Below are 19,520 nucleotides of genomic sequence, written 5' to 3'. Positions count from 1 at the left end.
GGCCAGAAAAAGTAATTGCTGAAGAAAACATGTTTGAAGTTGGCTCAACAGCATGTGGCAGACTCCCCAAACACATGGAAGAAGATTCTCTGGTCAAATGAGACTAAAATTGATCTTTTTGGCCATCATAGGAAACTCCATGTGTGGCGCAAACCCAACACCCTGAGAACACCATTCCTACAGTGAAGCAATGGTAGTGGCAGCATCATGCTGTAGGGATATTTTTCATCTGCAGGGACAGAAAAGCTGGTCAGGACTGAAGTAAAGCTGGATGGCACTAAATACAGGGCAATGCTGGAGTTCCAGCAGGAAAATGACCCTAAACACACTGCTAAAGCGACACTGGAGTAGTTTAAAGGGAAACATTTAAATGTCTGGAATGGCCTAGTCAAAGCCTGGACATCAGTCCAATTGAGAATCTGTGGCATAACTTGAAGATTGCTGTACACCAAAGCAACCCATCTAACTTGAAGGAGTTGGAGCAGTTTTGCTCCAACTCCATACGGTCGCAGTGTGTGGCCATGATCTTGCCAAAAAATCCCAGTGGCTAGATGTGCTAAGCTAATAGAAACATACCCCAAGAGACTTGCAGCTGTAATTGCAGCAAAAGGTGGCTCTACAAAGTATTGACTTTGAGGGGTAAATACCTGTGCACACTCCAGATGTCCATTTTTTCATCTTAACTGTTGTTTGTGTCATAAAAAAATGCACCTTTAAAGTGGTAGTCATATTGTGTAAATCAAATGGTGCCAACCACCAAAAAAATCCATTTTACTTCCAGCTTGTAATGTGACAAAACAGGACAAACACCAAGGAGGATGAATACTTTTCCAAGACACCATATATAAATAAAATAGAGAGAGAGAGAGAGCCATACAGTCGCAGTCTGGCCATGATCTTGCCATTTTTTTTCCACTGACAATCCACGGATTTAAATGTTTTTCGGTCATTCTTTGCGCGTTTAACCTGGAATAGAATATAGAGGCCTTTCAATGACGTCACAGATTTTTGTTTATCATGCAGCATTCGCCATACTGCTGGGTACAAAAAGAAATGGCCGTGACAGTTAATAATGAAAATCGAGACACCTGCAGTCAGTACAATCTCTCTGAAACGATTAAAAATCTGTTTTATAGCAGCAAATGGTATTACTTCGAAAAGCTGAAACATGCAGGCATCACAGCTCAATATAATTTACCCACAAATGTATGTATTTATTTATTCTTCACCCCTCTCTATTTCTTTCTCTCTCCCTCTCTCTCGCTCTCTGTGTGTGTGTGTGTGTGTGTGTGTGTGTGTGTGTGTGTGTGTGTGTGTGTGCATTCACTGCTTCAGATGGGTTATATGCAGAGGAGGAATTTCTGTCCTTGAGTTTACATTAGAAAAAATTTTTAAAAGGCTTATTATTCTTACTTTACCCACAAATGTTTTTATTCCACTTGGAAAGTGTTTGGCAAACCAGCTACCAGATTTGGGACACTACGACATCCTGAACTATTTAGTATTTGGGACGTCTAAATACACCAGAGATGCTAAAGGCAGACAAAAGTCCAGATGCCTACCGATATTTTGAGGCAGGTTTCGTGCTGGAATGTTATGGGAAATTCCTGATCAAGAACAATATCTTATTATGACAAAGGTGAGCTCAAATGTGGACGTAACAGTAATAAACAAACCAGAGCCTAGAGCTCACATATTTTATGGTGTTTAGCCTTGTCTACATTATCAGTACATAACAAACATGTTGCTCATTGAGCCAAGCATTAGGTCTAATAAAATTTATAGCGTCCAAAGCCCACATCCAGATATCCGCATTTGTGATGATGTCATGTAAAAGGAACCATGATGCTGTGGACTTTTTGTTCTGTTTACTTTTGCTTTGTTTGTTAAACACCATAATGTAAGATTTGCCAAGGCAATTGGGAAAAATTCAAGTAGGAGTCCTGCATCCCAGGATTCTTGAATAATTCTGCATAATTCTGAATAGGTGGGTTTTTTTTTTTGCATTTTTGTGTGCAAAAATGCACTATTTCTATGTTAACGTGATCTCTGGTAGGCCTAAATTGTAAATTTGCAACGGCGGTTTCATTGGTAACAGCATGCCACTAAGCGTATTGGTCAATAAATTAAGCGTAGCAGGGCTGCTACACTATGATGCTTTAGGGGAAACTCTGTGTGTGTGTGTGTGTGTGTGTGTGTGTGTATATATATATATATATATATATATATATATATATATATATATATATATATATATATAAAATGAGAGAGAGAATAGCAATATTTTGTTGATTGTTCCTTGTTCCTATGGCAGTCTATACTCTCTCTCTCACACACACACACACACACACACACACACACACACACACACACACACACACACACATCTGTGGGGTGAGCTGAAGAGGAGATTGCACAAGAGAGGACCAAGGGCCCTGTAGAGATTCTGTAAAGAGGAATGGTCTCAGATGTCCTGCTTTGTATTGTCCAACCTTATAAAATGTTATAGGAGAAGACTCACTGCTGTTTTACTGGCAAAGGGAGGTCATACAAAGTATTAAATGCAGGGGTGCCAATAAAAGTGGCACAAGCGTTTTTGCTGAAAATTATTTCCTGATGAGGGATTTGGTTTTCTCTGAATAAATTTATTTGCAAAATGCAATAAAGTGTAATTGTATGAAGTGTAAATTTACATTAAATGTTGGGGACTACAGACACCACAGCTCATGGTGTGAAAGTAAGTCATTCTGATCTTCCAGTGCAAGAGGATAGCGATATTTTGTTGATTGTTTCTTGTTCCTATGGCAGCCTATACTCTGCCTTTCTGGCTACTGATGCAACAGCCAGAAAATTAACATTTTGAAAATTAACATGAACATTTTCATATTATTGAAGTTTAGATTGGTGATGTTCAAAGTATCTAATTTGCATTTTTTCAGTGCCAGTTGTACATTATGGAGAAGCTTTACCAAGTAATACTTCACATGAAAAAGACCATTTTCATATAATCATCCCCATTTGATCCAGTAAATTATTTAGTATGGCATATAATTGTGTTATTAATCAGAAATGTTAAATGTTTGCTATTAAGCAGGTCTTAAAAACCTATTGCCACTCGTTCAACAATTCTCACCCCCACATCTTCAGCATCAGCTGCTTTGGACCTTAACCAGACAATGCAGTCACTCTGTTGCCATAGATACAGATATGGTAGGCTAAAGCGCCACAAAAATTTTCCAGCAACATGCATTCAGATTTCAGGGTATAAGTCTGGGTATAAAGTATCTCAACCATAGATTGAGACATTTAGTTAAAACTTTCAAAATGTAGAATTTAATTTGCACCACCGGCACAAAATGTACAGTATGTCCGAGTAGTGCATAGCGTTTGTCAATCAAAACTTTCACGGAGTGACATATTTTACCATGACCAACCAGCCAGACATGACTGAGGTGCAGAGAAGTGGTTACCACCTCTTAGTGAACTATTTAATTCAAGCAAGGTCCACATATAGTGTTCTCCACAATTATTGGTACCCCTTGTAAAGTTTAGTAAAAATGGTTTGGAAGAAAAAAAATCCACCTTTTGATGAAGCCATGGCCTAATGATGAGAGAAGTAGCTTTGGGACCAAAAGGTTGCCAGTTTGATTCTTTGGACCAGCAGGAATGGCAGAAGTGCCTTTGAGCAAGGCACCTACGGTAACCCCCAACTACTCCCCAGGCTGCTCTGGGTACGTTGTATGTCACTCTAGATAAGAGTGTCTGCTAAAAACTTCTAATGTAATGTAAAATATCTTAATCCAACCTTTCACTGAAATACAACCCCAATTCCAAAAAAGTTGGGACAAAGTACAAATTGTAAATAAAAACGGAATGCAATGATGTGGAAGTTTCAAAATTCCATATTTTATTCAGAATAGAACATAGATGACATATCAAATGTTTAAACTGAGAAAATGTATCATTTAACCTCCTAAGACCCAAGCTGTTTTTTTTACATGCATTTTTTATTTGTTTTTGCTATTTGGGCTTATTAGAACCTGATTAGAATAAAAACTAAGCATCATCTTTGATAAGATGTACTTTTTGAGAAAAAGTATGTCCACATATGTGGATTCTTGTTCTGAATTTCTAAAAAGTGCTGTCCACGTATGTGACCGCTAGGCCCTAGGAGGTTAAAGAGAAAAATTAAGTGATTTTAAATTTCATGACAACAACACATCTCAAAAAAGTTGGGACAAGGCCATGTGAGACTGTGAGACACCCCCTTTTCTCTTTACAATAGTCTGTAAACATCTGGGGACTGAGGAGACAAGTTGCTCAAGTTTAGGGATAGGAATGTTAACCCATTCTTGTCTAATGTAGGATTCTAGTTGCTCAACTGTCTTAGGTCTTTTTTGTCGTATCTTCCGTTTTATGATGTGCCAAATGTTTTCTATGGATGAAAGATCTGGACTGCAGGCTGGCCAGTTCAGTACCCAGACCCTTCTTCTACGCAGGCATGATGCTGTACAGTAATTGATGCAGTATGTGGTTTGGCATTGTCATATTGGAAAATGCAAGGTCTTCCCTGAAAGAGACGTCATCTGGATGGGAGCATATGTTGCTCTAGAACCTAGATATACCTTTCAGCATTGATGGTGTCTTTCCAGATGTGTAAGATGCCGATGCCACATGCACTAATGCAACCCCATACCATCAGAGATGCAGGCTTCCGAACTGAGCGCTGATAACAACTTGGGTCGTCCTTCTCCTCTTTAGTCCGAATGACACGGTGTCCCTGATTTCCATAAAGAACTTCAAATTTTGATTCGTCTGACCACAGAACAGTTTTCCACTTTGCCACAGTCCATTTTAAATGAGCCTTGGCCCAGAGAAGACGTCTGCGCTTCTGGATCATGTTTAGATACGGCTTCTTCTTTGAACTATAGAGTTTTAGCTGGCAACGGCGGATGGCACGGTGAATTGTGTTCACAGATAATGTTCTCTGGAAATATTCCTGAGCCCATTTTGTGATTTCCAATACAGAAGCATGCCTGTACAGTATGTGATGCAGTGCCATCTAAGGGCCCGAAGATCACAGGCACCCAGTATGGTTTTCCGGCCTTTACCCTTACGCACAGAGATTCTTCCAGATTCTCTGAATCTTTTGATGATATTATGTACTGTAGATGGTGATATGTTCAAACTCTTTGCAATTTTACACTAACTCCTTTCTGATATTGCTCCACTATTTGTCGGCGCAGAATTAGGGGGATTGGTGATCCTCTTCCCATCTTTACTTCTGAGAGCCGCTGCCACTCCAAGATGCTCTTTTTATACCCAGTCATGTTAATAACCTATTGCCAGTTGACCTAATGAGTTGCAATTTGGTCCTCCAGCTGTTCCTTTTTTTTGTACCTTTAACTTTTCCAGCCTCTTATTGCCCCTGTCCCAACTTTTTTGAGATGTGTTGCTGTTATGAAATTTCAAATGAGCCAATATTTGGCATGAAATTTCAAAATGTCTCACTTTCGACATTTGATATGTTGTCTATGTTCTATTGTGAATACAATATCAGTTTTTGAGATTTGTAAATTATTGCATTCCGTTTTTATTTACAATTTGTACTTTGTCCCAACTTTTTTGGAATCGGGGTTGTAGATGTATTCAGAGGAAAAACGAATCCCACATCAAGAAATAATTATTTTCAATAAAAACCCATGTGTCACTATTATTGGTACCCCTGGAAATTAACAACATGGGAAAGATAAGGGAATACAAAAACCAAATGAGAGAGAAGTGTGTTGACCTTCATAAATAAGAGAATGTTTATTAAAAAAAATAGCTACTTGCCTGAAAATGCCTTTTTCTATGGTTAGGTCAATAATTTAAATAAATAAATAAAAAGCTGACACCAACTGAAACTGTTAAAAACTTGCCTGGAAGAGGGTCCAAATTTATTTTGCCCCCACGTACAGTGAGGAGGATGGTAAGAGTGGAAAAAAAAAATCCCAAAGGATCACTTTTGGTGAATTACAAGAAAAAGTAAAATCTTGGCGTTTCCAAGTCTCCAAAACCATCATCAGATGTTTTGCTCCCATTTGTTTTTATAATAACTTCCATTCTTCTGGGAGGTCTTTCCACTAGATTTTGGAGCATGGCTATGGGGATTTGCCCATTCAGCCGTGAGAGCATTAGTGAGGTCAGGTATTGATTTTGGGTCAGAAAGCCTGGGGTGTCATCAGTATTCCAGTTCATCCCAGAAGTGTTCAGCAGGGTTGAGGTCAGGGCTCTGTGTAGGCCACTTAAGTAATTAAACACCAAGCTTGTCAAGCCATATCTTTATCAAACTCACTTTGTGCACAGGGACACTGTCATGCTGGAACAGGTTTGGGCCTTCCCAATTTTAACTGTTGAGGAGTGGTTCTAGATTGGCCTATGGCCTGTATATTTCTGCTCTTCAAATCTTCTTTGAACAGTAGATTGTGATACCTTCATCCCTGCCCTCTGGAAGTCGTTGGTGATGAACTCTGTGTTTCTGTCATCAACCGCTGTTTTCCTTGGTAAACCTGTTTGATGTCTGGTTGTTAGTACACAAGATATGTCTTTTTATTTTTCAGAACATTCCAAATTGTAGTATTGGCTATGTCCAATGCTTGTGCAGTGGTTTTGGTTGATTTTCCCTTTTTTTTCTCAAATTCAAAATGGCTTGCTCTTCTCCCAAAGAGAGCTTTCTGGTTTATTCTTTCTAACTGCAGCCATCACAGGTGAAATCCAGGTCTCAAACCAAGAGTAGGCATTCAGAACTATTAATTTATTAAACAATCAATCAGACACGGCACACCTGGGCAACAAGAAACACCTATCAGTCGCATGTGCCACTATTTTTAATCACAGAAAAACAGGTGGCTTCAAATAAAAGGTACCATGTTCTAAGTTGTTCAGTACATCTAGATGTGTGTATATATATCAGGAAATGAAAGCAGAAATTCTGATCTACCGTCTCATATTCATCTTTTAATCTCAAACTCAAATGTCTTCAGTGTATCACAAAACAAACAAATTTCGAGTATTGGCTTTGCTGTTAAATTTTTTAAACTTTTTTATATCTGTGTACAGTGGTGGAATAGCAGCATTAGAAAAGTGTTTGCTACTAAGTAAGTTGTTGAGGATCAACTATTTTCAGAAGTTGTTTTGATGTGTATTTTATTTTGGCCAGTATCTAAGGTTTGTATGCAAGTTGGAATGTTATAAAGTCTGGTTCATAAAACAACTTGTATAAATGCTTTCTGACAAGGTAGTATCACAATACACATGATCGCTCTATAAAAACAGATCACGGAGACATCTTAATTGTTAATGATCTAAGAACGTCATATCATCCACCCCTATATCATACTGTAATGTTCACTGTGGTTTTTTTCTTCGCTGCTTTATATCCATAATCTTAGAAAGGATAAAATTGTGCCCAAATGGGACACTATTATTTACTTGGATGAATGGCCAATGAAATTACAGTTCAGTCTGGGTTAAAGCTTTGATGTAAAATTAACCAAAAATGCTCTGCATCAGTTCTGCCATCTGTAATTACGAGAAGACCATATGGTGGTGTCTAAGGTGCTATGAGCCATGGCCTCTAGTCAGCATTCATGTAGACTTTGATGCAAAGCACAACACTAAGCTACTTGAACATGCCTGTTTGTTCTCTAAAATTATTTTTTTTCTTTTTCAAAAGCAAATAATAGTACAGAAAGGTGACAAATTAAAGGAAAAGCAGACATGTGCTTGTCAATGGAGAGTTTCTTCTAACCAGTCTCATCACATCATGCACTGATATTCTCAGTCACCTGCAGAATAGTTGCTCTTCTGTTTTTTTCCTTACATATCACACTAATACATCACAGCAACTGTACGTGTACTTTCTATCACAATTTCCAAATTTCCTAATTTCCAATTTACTGATGTTTTCTATCGAACTAAAGGCAGCTTTTACATTTGAAGGATGCTTTTGTTCAAAGTGATTTACAAATCAGCTGAAAAGATGATCGTTAAGGGGCCTGTTCAAGGGCTCAACAGTGGCAGGATTTGAACTCAAAGTTGTATGATCTGATTATCTAATGAGGTTCATTAAGTAGATTTATACTGCAGTACCTACACTGCTAGTATATTGCAGGTGTTTCTCAAAAATACACACATTTCCTTTACACATCTGTGCCTTAGCCTAGAGAGAATGAGGTTCCAATGTGTTTAGCTTACAGTATAGGAATAGGAATTACTAGTTTTCTGTTTTTTGCATTTTGCTTTTAACTTTAAATTTGGTGCTGTACCCAGGCAGGAGGATATGATTGGCATACAAAAAAAGCTAAAATAAATTTCAGTATAGCTATAAAAGTTCTTGTTGCAATTAAACAAAAAACATGATTATTGATGTATCAGGCTTTACAACCTAAAAGCAGATTGGAAATCAGTCTTGACTTATTTGAACCTCTTCACTAAATGCATTGAACCTTTGCTTTGTACATATGCTTTAGCCTTCTCTGAATGTTTAGCCCCCTAAAATTGCACGATCATTATTTACATAGTTACAGACAATCTGCTGTGCATGAAAATTGAGTGGTTTATTAGTAGTTCACAGTTCAAGACCTTTGAATCATTGCTTAGGGTTTTGTCAAATAACTTAATCTGAGAGCTAATGAGTTAAAATTCACAAATATACATGTTGTTATAGAATGGGGTCTTTTTAAACTTGGCTTTAATTCCAGAAAATTCTAACTGGAGAAGCATGTGCAGTTATGGAATTTGCATGTCCTTAAAAATATTAAAATATGCAGTAAGAATGTAATCTCTCTCTCTCTCTCTCTCTCTCTCTCTCTCTCTCTCACATTTTCATATGTACAGGGCATCTGCACGATGACGACAGCTTTTCTGCACTTTTTTTTCCTGGCATCATTTTGCTGGGTTCTGACTGAGGCCTGGCAGTCCTACATGGCTGTGACAGGGAAAGTGCGGACCAGACTCATCCGCAAACGCTTCCTCTGTCTGGGATGGGGTGAGTGAGTGGCTATTTCTCTGTCTGCTTCTGTCTTTCTCATATCTGTAGGGTCTGTATGGTGCAGTGTGGCTGCAGTCCTGTTATCAGTCCATGGAGAGCCATCTAAGTTCTCACTATTAGTGTACCTGCCTTATCTCTCTCTCTCTCTCTCTCTCTCTCTCTCTCTCTGTCATCATATTTGGAATGCAATAATATTTGCAAAAGATACAAAAAGCCTGAATTATTTACTTACCCAATTATATACAGTCTGGATCACTTTATCCTAGATTTAAATACATCCATACATACACATTGTAGTTAATATGGGTTATTTTGGAGTCACTATAACCCTACGTTCACACCAGACGTAGTGAGAGCATCAAAACGACTGGAAGTCATTCATTTTCTATGTGAGCTAGCATCTCTCGGTGGCGAGATCATTGGTGGCACATCTTGGGAGGTGGGGGCATCAGAATAAAGTTCAGGCAACTTTGTGGTAATGAGCTATGACGCGGTTAGGCAGCAACCAATCGGAATTTAGAAGTGCTCCACTCTAAAGAATCCTAGAGAACAGTCGTGTAAATTTTGGTTCCATTCAAACCATTCCCAAGTAGCCTACCATGGATGAGAAATTGATAATTGCAGTGGTGGGTTCCCCCATTATTTATGATGTGCCCCTGTTTGTATACAGAGACATAAATATGTAAAAAAAAAATAAGCATGGACCAATTTGTTGGAAACTCTAGGTGTTTCAAGTGAACTGCATCATATATTTTGTGAAAATAGGAGGGAATTGAATATTAACTAGTGCCATAGCATGCAAAAGAGCATTGACTGTTTACTTACATGTCACTTTAATGATGCTGTCGAACAGAAGGTAGTATCTGAGATGGGAGGTGTATGTTGGATATGTTAAAATGAAAGCAGTCACTTTTGCTGGGCCCCCCTCCAGCAAAGCAAAAAACAAAAAGTCTTCCTGGTCTTCCTAATTGTATTATAAACCTTTTATTATTATTATTTTTTAGAAATTATCTTCCTTAAATTGTTTAAATTATTGTATTTTTTATTATTATCTTTTTTTATTAAAATATACCGGATGATGTGTGTTTGCTTTGTGGCCCTTTTAAATAAAGATTGTAAGATGAAGCATTCTCAACAACCTTTTAGCCACCCATTTCATCTACTGTACATCACAGAGCATCCACGAAATTACCAATGTAATTGGCAGGGCAGCCAGAGCGAATTTTGGCACACTCTCGCTCCGTTTGGTGTGATCGTAGGGTAAGCAATGTCAAAAGTAAGAGCAATTCAATTGCTTTATATTTGCAATCCTTGCCCATTGATTTTGATTTAGATTAATAGATGTAAAATTAAGCCATCTTTGCTCAAATTAATTCGTTTCTCCTGGTTTTGTTTCACTCCATCATATAATTTCCTTAACGACAGTTGCTATGCAGTAAATGTGAAGAGGGAAAAAGAACTGCATGAATCTTTTGTGTACTGTATTATGGCATCTCCTTTTGAAGCCTGCCTCAAGCAATAAATGATAAGTCTGACTTTCATTTAAATCAACTGTCACAATCTACTTTGTGTAGAAAGCTACATAGGCTTGTAAAGTTTTTGATGAATCATCTGAAAAAAAGAAGCACTTCATGTGTAAGGCTCTATTTTTGTGCAGGCACAAGCATAATTTGATGTAACTCTGGTGTATTGATAAATTGGTTGGAGATAAACCATTTTTTTTCGGTTTGTGCTTGTTTCCTATTGTTGTATTTTAAAATAAATGTGCCTCATGTAGGTCATTTTAATAATCTGAATATGCCACTACAAAAATCAAATTAAGAAGCTGTATGAGTAAACTCTGAATTAAGAAAACTTTCCCAACCAAAATATCGCTGCAACTTTTGAATTTAAAGCTTCAATAGTTGCATTATTATTATTATTATTATTATTATTATTATTATTATTTCTTAATAGTCAAAAGCTCAGAAAAATACAATGCCTGGCCAAAATAGCTTTGCACAATCAAAAATTTTGTTGGATGATTATTTGCTGCAGTAATAATCCAATCAAAGGTATTTAAGTATTTGCTTATTTAAATCTGAATGGCGACCTTTTTTTTTAGCCAGGCAGTGTATGTAGGACATGACCTCAGCACAAGTTTTTAACATGGCTCAGAAATCCTATTTGGAAACCTGTCTTACTGTCTAGAATGCTTGTTCGTGATTGGATGGGCCTTTTGTTAATCATTTTATTAACACTCCCCAAAGACCCTTCTCTCCATCCCCTTTTTATACTTCGTTTACACGTAGCCGGGTATTTATGAAAACGGGTATCTTCTCCTCCCCGTACTAGAAAATAATTCCGTTTACACAATGCTCAAAAACAGCCAGGGAAGGCTGTCAAAAACATGTCAAACAAATAGAAAGCCAACCAGAGATCTGAAAGCCAAGGAGGAGGGACCATCAGATCACAATGCTAAAACTCCGTTTTCCCCATAACACGGAGAAAACTCCGTTTTCCACTATTTACATGCAGGCATGAAAACGGAGTTTTCACAAATCTCCACTTTGCCCGGAGTTTTCGAAAGCAGCCGTTTTCAGTGACTGAAACCTCCGTTTACGTGTAAATGATGGGTGCAACCGCATAAATAAATATCCGTTTTTATAGATACCTGGCTACGTGTAAACGGGGTCTTAGTCTGAAATTGCCAAGCACTCAGTGCAGCCAGATAATTCTCCTGCAAACAAACAAACAAAAAAAAAACACTCATTTTGTGCTTTGAAAATCTTAACAACAAGAAAAACAGGAAAATCAGAATAAACACTAATGGTGCTTTTCCAAAATGGAATAATTTATCACTGGTAGACTGAATGGTCTATTTTTTAATGCTTCTCTGTTATGCTGGAGCTTAGAGGTCCTAAGAGCTTATTACGAAGGAAAAAGACAGTGAGTTGTCATGACCATTTTCATAAATCATCTTGAGCTGAACTTTGCATATTTGTAGTGGTATAACTTGGTTTTGAAGCCATTAAATCTGAGTTCACTTGAAAGTGATGCCGTGACAAGCCTTGCTAATGCCGATCTAGTTAGCATGATATAAGTTTAGTTGAACCACCATAGGTTTTGGTGGTGGAGCTTTGTGTACATAGATGAGAATGGGGACACTTTTAAGTTGCCAATTCAATGTGTGTATTCTGTGTTAGCCACCTTATTGTTTTCTCTATAACCCCAAATTCCCAAGTTTCCAGAGCAAATTGATGTTTCAAGTCCATGTTACATGCTTCTTAACAGTCTTGCAACTGATGGTTATTCGTATTATTCGTTTTGTTCTCCACGTGTTTTAGGTCTGCAGGGATTTGAAGTGTTGTTTCTATAAGCAAACAGAATGCAAAAGAGTTGCAAACAGTTAAAAGCTGACTATTTCAAAGTGAAAAGCAGTAGTATTTTTGGATACAAGCATTCAGTCTATTAGACAATTCAACAAAGACTGCAAGTCTCTCTAAATAAAAACTCCATACTGAGTATTTCATACCTAAACATGTGTGTTCCTCCAATTTTAAAGGTTTGCCTGCCTTGGTGGTTGCCATCTCAATAGGATTCACAAAAGCAAAAGGCTATGGGACACCACAATAGTAAGACCATCCAACACACACTCACACAAACACACACTCTTCTAGGATCTGAACTGACCATGTTAACTTCATATCTGAAGTGAAAACTGTAATGGGAAGATGGGTATTCCTTTGTGCAGTTGTTGGCTCTCTCTGGAGGGAGGACTGCTATATGCATTCGTTGGACCTGCTGCTGCAGTAGTGCTTGTAAGTTTGCTTCCTATGTTTCCTAGGGATTAATGCTACTTATAAATTGAGTCATGATTAAACTTTTCACAAATATTTGAACTTGAGAAATTGACAGCTAAAATTAATTTGAACCCCATATTTGGTCACTCTCAGCTCTTCATTCAGCTCCACAGCGTTGTCCAGCTTCAATCCTTACATATTTAGATGCTGAAACCCTGGTTCATGCTTTCATAATCTCATGATTAGATGACTGTAATTCCGTCTTTGAGTAAACTTGGTAAAAAACTAAATAGACCCCAGCACATTCAAAATTCAGCTGCTAGAGTCCTTAACCATAACAGACATTTGACACACATTATACCTATACTCCTATACCTGTACACTGGTTACCCGTTTTATTAAGAATCAAAAACAAACTCCTTCTCATATACAAAGATATACATACAGTAACTTACTCAAGTATGAAATTGCAACAAGTAGCTCATTTAATGCTATTATCCAGTGTCACCCAGAAGAGGCCTTTTTTTTGTCAAAAGAGACCCTTTTTTTAGTCTGATTTTGCTCAAGGTTTCTTCTTCATGTTGTCTCAAAACACTAGTAAAGGGACTATGTTTAGGAAGTATGGTGTGCTCTAGCAGTTTCAGACACTTGTTGAATTTGCAGCATGCCACGGAATACTGAAACTAGTTCTGGCCCAACACACTGCACTTTTTGTCACGTGTGTGTGTGTGTGTGTGTGTGTGTGTGTGTGTGTGTGTGTGTGTATAGGATATTACATGGGCGCACAAAGATATGAAGTTTATCTTCGAGTGGTGAATACATTCACAAGTGAGTGAAGCGAAGGAGTGAAAATATTTTCAACATGAGAAGATAAACTTCATATCTTTGCGCCACCACATCATGTTCTTTATATTATATGGACACATCCACACAAAAAAAACATGCAACTTAATCAAAATAATTTTAATTTTGAACCAGTTTGCCATTTTGACAATGCACATCCAGTCAGCAGGAAAACACTGGGAGTGACATCATCAAAGTGAAATATCAGAAAATGTCACTCAGATCCGCAGTGCATTTCGTATGAAAGATGCGAGTTTTTCAACACAAGAAGATAAACTTCATATCTTCAAGCCAATGTGTGATGTTCTTTTTATTATATAGACATATTCACAAACAAAAAGTATCCAAATTTATCAAAACATTTTATCGATTTTCTCACAACTGGCATACAGTGGTGCTTGAAAGTTTGTGAACCCTTTAGAATTTTCTATATTTCTGCATAAATATGATCGAATACATCATCAGATTTTCACACAAGTCCTAAAAGTAGATAAAGAGAACCCAATTAAACAAATGAGACAAAAATATTGTACTTGGTCATATATTTATTGAAGAAAATGATCCAATATTGCATATCTGTAAGTGGCAAAAGTATGTGAACCTTTGCTTTCAGTATCTGGTGTGATCCCCTTGTACAGCATTAACTGCAACTAAACGTTTCCGGTAACTGTTGATCAGTCCTGCACACCAGCTTGGAGGAATTTTAGCCCATTCCTCTGTACAGAACAGCTTCAACTCTGGGATGTTGGTGGGTTTCCTCACATGAACTGCTCGCTTCAGATCCTTCCACAACATTTTGATTCGATTAAGGTCAGGACTTTGACTTGGCCATTCCAAAACATTAAATTTATTCTTCTTTAACCATTCTTTGGTAGAATGACTTGTGCGCTTAGGGTCGTTCTCTTGCTGCATGATCGACCTTCTTTTGAGATTCAGTCCATGGGCAGATGTCCTGACATTTTCCTTTAGAATTCGCTGGTATAATTCAGAATTCATTGTTCCCTCAATGATGGCAAGTCGTCCTGGCCCAGATGCAGCAAAACAGGCTCAAACCATGATACTACCACCACCATGTTTCACAGATGGGATAAAGTTCTAATGCTAGAATGCAGTGTTTTCCTTTCTCCAAATATGACGCTTCTCATTTAAACCAAAAAGTTCTATTTTGGTCTCATCCATCCACAAAACATTTTTCTAATAGCCTTCTGGCTTGTCCACGTGATCTTTAACAAACTGCCGACGAGCAGCAATGTTCTTTTTGGAGAGCAGTGGCTTTCTCCTTGCAACCCTGCCATGCACACCATTGTTGTTCAGTGTTCTCCTGATGGTGGACTCATGAACATTAACATTAGCCAATGTGAGAGAGGCCTTCAATTGCTTAGAAGTTACCCTGAGGTCCTTTGTGACCTTGCCGACTATTACACGCCTTGCTCTTGGAGTGATCTTTGTTGGTCGACTACTCCTGGGGAGGGTTACAATGGTCTTGAATTTCCTCCATTTGTACACAATCTGTCTGACTGTGGATTGGTGGAGTCCAAACTCTTTAGAGATGGTTTTGTAACCTTTTCCAGCCTGATGAGCATCATCAACGCTTTTTCTGAGGTCCTCAGAAATCTCCTTTATTCATGCCATGATACACTTCCACAAACGTATTGTGAAGATCAGACTTTGATAGATCCCTGTTCTTTAAATAAAACAGGGTGCCCACTCACACCTGATTGTCATCCCACTGATTGAAAACACCTGACTCTAATTTCACCTTCAAATTAATTGCTAATCCTAGAGGTTCACATACTTTTTCCACTCACAGATATGTAATATTGGATGATTTTCCTCAATAAATAAATGACCAAGTATAATATTTTTGTCTCATTTGTTTAGCTGGGTTCTCTTTATCTACTTTTAGGACTTGTGTGAAAATCTAATGATGTTTTAGGTCATATTTATGCAGAAATATAGAAAATTCTAAAGGGTTCACAAACTTTCAAGCACCACTGTAGATTTATGTCACAGTTTTGGATCTCCATGTCCCGGATATAGCTCAAATGAAAAATTTCTTCTTCTTCTTTTGGCTGCTCCCAATTAGGGGTTGCCACAGCGGATCTTTCGTCTCCATTGCTCCCTGTCTTCCGCATCCTTCTCTACCACACCTGCCACTTTCATGTCCTCTCTCACCACATCCATGTATCTCTTCTTTGGCCTTCCTCGTTTTTGTGTGCCTGGCAGCTCCATCCTCAACATTCTCCTTCCAACATGCTGTGCATCTCTTCTCAGGATGTGCCCATACCATTTCAGTCTCATCTCTCTTAGCTTAATTCCCAAGCTCTCCACATGTGCTGTCCCTCTGATGTGCTTGTTCCTTATCCTGTCCAACCTTGTCACTCCCATCGCAAACCTTAACATCCTCAACTCCGCCACCTCCAACTTTGCCTCCTGTCTCTTCGTTAACGGTACGGTCTCCAATCCATACATCACAGCTGGTCTCACTACTGTCTTATACATCTTACCTTTCACTTTTGCTGGGACTTTCCTATCACAAATGACTCCCGAAATCCTTCTCCAACTGCTCCACCCTGCCTGCACTCTCTTTCTCACCTCACTATCGCAGCCCCCATTTTCCTGCAAGAGTTGACCCCAGGTACTTGAATTCACCAACTTTCTTTACGTCTGCTCCTTGCATCTTCACTACACTCTCATCCCCATTCTCATTGATGCACATGTATTCTGTTTTGCTACTGCTCACCTTCATTCCTCTTCGTTCCAATGCATACCTCCATCTCTCCAAACCCAACTCAATCTCCTTTCTACTTTCACCACATATCACAATATCATCCGCAAACATCATGTTCCATGGTGACTCTTGCCTCACTTCGTCCGTCAAGCTATCCATCACTATGGCAAACAAGAAAGGACTCAAAGCAGATCCTTGATAATGAAAAATATGAATGGCATATTTCCCAGTAAAACATCTCATCTCATCTCATCTCATCTCATTATCTCTAGCTGCTTTATCCTTCTACAGGGTCACAGGCAAGCTGGAGCCTATCCCAGCTGACTACGGGCGAAAGGCGGGGTACACCCTGGACAAGTCGCCAGGTCATCACAGGGCTGACACATAGACACAGACAACCATTCACACTCACAATCACACCTACGGTCAATTTAGAGTCACCAGTTAACCTAACCTGCATGTCTTTGGACTGTGGGGGAAACCGGAGCACACCCACGCGGACACGGGGAGAACATGCAAACTCCACACAGAAAGGCCCTCGCCGGCCCCGGGGCTCGAACCCAGGACCTTCTTGCTGTGAGGCGACAGCGCTAACCACTACACCACCGTGCCGCCCCAGTAAAACACTCATGTCCATTTAATATACATATAAACTATAAAATATGCCACTCATATTTTATATACGAACTACATCCAAACGGCAGCCATCACATATTTAAATAATATTTGCCGGTTTTGAGTGATCTATCAGATGTATTCCATTCAGCCAGCATGATATTGAACTCGTCTTCGACTCGTTCAATATCATGCTAGCTGAATGGAATATATCTGATATACCACGAAAAAAGTCAGACAATATTATTATTATTATTATTATTATTATTATTAATAATAATAATAATAATATTTTTTTTTTATTATTCATACACATTCGATGGAACAATTATAGATTTTACAAAAAGTTAAGTACAGGGGGTAACTTACCAATACTGAATGCTGATTCTGATCAAATGTAATTCAATGTTCTGTCAATCCAATGTACATGTACAAAGTTCTAACAATAAAAATGGTACAAGTCCAAAAAGCCTGATCAACAACCCAACTTATATAACAAGCCACAGGTTGACAGTTCAAGTTCAAAGTTACTTTTGGTAGTAGTTTGTTACATTGCAGTTGTTCAAAACAAAAGGGCTTTGCTGAGTTACGGTAAGTCCATGACTGAAGTCCTCTTGTAAAAGTCTTTGTCACGTTTTCTCATTTTCAAGTAGAACTTTGACAATATTTCCGCTATTGCTCTCTTTTTCAGTTTTTCGATGTCCATTGGTATGTTTTTCTCTTGTGAATATGCATGAAGAATATTCAGTTTTGGTAGCCTTTTGGGTGTTCAGCGCGTCTTTCTCTTTAAACCTTCTGCTTTTAACCCTCTGATGTCTGAGGGCATTTTCTGGCACTCTAATAATTTTGGCATGCTCTGATGTTGTTGTCAATTTCAACAAATCTAAGCAGTATTTTCCAAGTCATATGACTTTTTTTTATTCAGCAAAAGTTCATCTACAATAATATCCATGTAGTATGTATGTCATGATTGTACTTTAAAAAAATAACAGATAAATGAAGATGTTGTAAAAAGCTGTTTTAGAACTGTGTTGGAATGTGTGAAAAAAAACAAACCATGACCTTACCCATTGTGTCGAACCGTTTTGATCACTTGAGGTGATTCTGGTCAGTCTTAGGAATGTATCAAGCACAGAAACATAAATCTGCTCCACTGATTTGGACAATTAACTGGCCATCAAAAAATGTATGTCCTATTGTTTTGGGATAAAGGGTTGGCAGTGGGAGGGGTATTCAATGAGAAGTTTAAAAAATTTCCATTCATTCAATGAGGAGAGGGAAAACCCCTCCCACTGCCAACTCTTAATACCATCAGATTAACTTTATTTTGGTATTTGACTGCCCTGTGATGACCTGCTGACTTGTCAAGAGTGTACCACGCCTTTCGCCCGTAGTCAGCTGGGATAGGCTCCAGCTTGCCTGCGACCCTGTAGAACAGGATAAAGCGGCTAGAGATAATGAGATGAGATTATTTTACTCAGTTCAGAGCCACAGCCAACTCTGTGACTCTTACACAATTACTCTGTAATTTTGCTCCCACACCAAGTCCAAATTTTACTCTCTAAACTCAAAATCGAGCAAAATTAATTATTTTGAGGAAAATACTTTTAACTCTGGAAAAAATTTGCTCAGTCATTTTTCCTGTGTGGCGGCATGGTGGTGTAGTGGTTAGCGCTGTCGCCTCACAGCAAGAAGGTCCTGGGTTCGAGCCCCGGGGCCGGCGAGGGCCTTTCTGTGCGGAGTTTGCATGTTCTCCCCGTGTCCGCGTGGGTTTCCTCCGGGTGCTCCGGTTTCCCCCACAGTCCAAAGACATGCAGGTTAGGTTAACTGGTGACTCTAAATTGACCGTAGGTGTGAATGTGAGTGTGAATGGTTGTCTGTGTCTATGTGTCAGCCCTGTGATGACCTGGCGACTTGTCCAGGGTGTACCCCGCCTTTCGCCCGTAGTCAGCTGGGATAGGCTCCAGCTTGCCTGCGACCCTGTAGAAGGATAAAGTGGCTAGAGATAATGAGATGAGATTTTTCCTGTGTATGCACTACAGCGCACGCATATCAACTGATCTGCTCATTAGAAATAGAAGAAATATTGAACTTACTTGAGTTGATCTTTGCCTGGATCGAGTCGAAGTAAAAAAAAAATAAGGCACTGTTCATCATCAGTGCCGCAGTTCTCAAAATTGAACCGAATCGCCATCCTTAATCATGAACTGAATCATGAATTGATTTGCTGTTCTGAAACTGAATCACTGTCCTGAATCGTGAAATGAATCATGAATTGAATTGCTGTCCTGAATCATCTGAAATGCATAAAATCTGCGTGCCATCTCGAAATAAGTTTTACCTCCAAATAACCTAAACTATGTCTGACAGATTCTACCTTGTTTACAGTGGGCGTTCCTGAGAGAAACCAATCGAAACCGTAAGAGTGAAAGTGATTAACATGCTGTTACCATGTGAATAGTCTTTTATGAATGCATAAGCGTGTGCTCTGTGCTCCGACTCCGGTGTGACTGAG

General features: G+C 38.7%; 1 protein-coding gene across 1 annotated transcript in view; it reads left to right on the top strand.

Moving 5' to 3' along the window:
* adgrb3 (adhesion G protein-coupled receptor B3) overlaps positions 1-19,520 on the top strand; it is a 722,174-nt gene that overhangs the window by 641,432 nt on the left and 61,222 nt on the right. The window contains exons 20-22 of the mRNA XM_060916854.1: positions 8,881-9,031; positions 12,579-12,648; positions 12,768-12,834. Coding sequence (XP_060772837.1) covers positions 8,881-9,031; positions 12,579-12,648; positions 12,768-12,834 — 288 coding nt within the window. The remainder of the gene's footprint in view (positions 1-8,880; positions 9,032-12,578; positions 12,649-12,767; positions 12,835-19,520) is intronic.

Source organism: Neoarius graeffei, chromosome 3 (genome assembly GCF_027579695.1).
Source record: "Neoarius graeffei isolate fNeoGra1 chromosome 3, fNeoGra1.pri, whole genome shotgun sequence".
NCBI lineage: Eukaryota > Metazoa > Chordata > Actinopteri > Siluriformes > Ariidae > Neoarius > Neoarius graeffei.
Note: the sequence above shows the minus strand (reverse complement) of the source record. Positions and strands in the feature narration are given on the sequence as shown.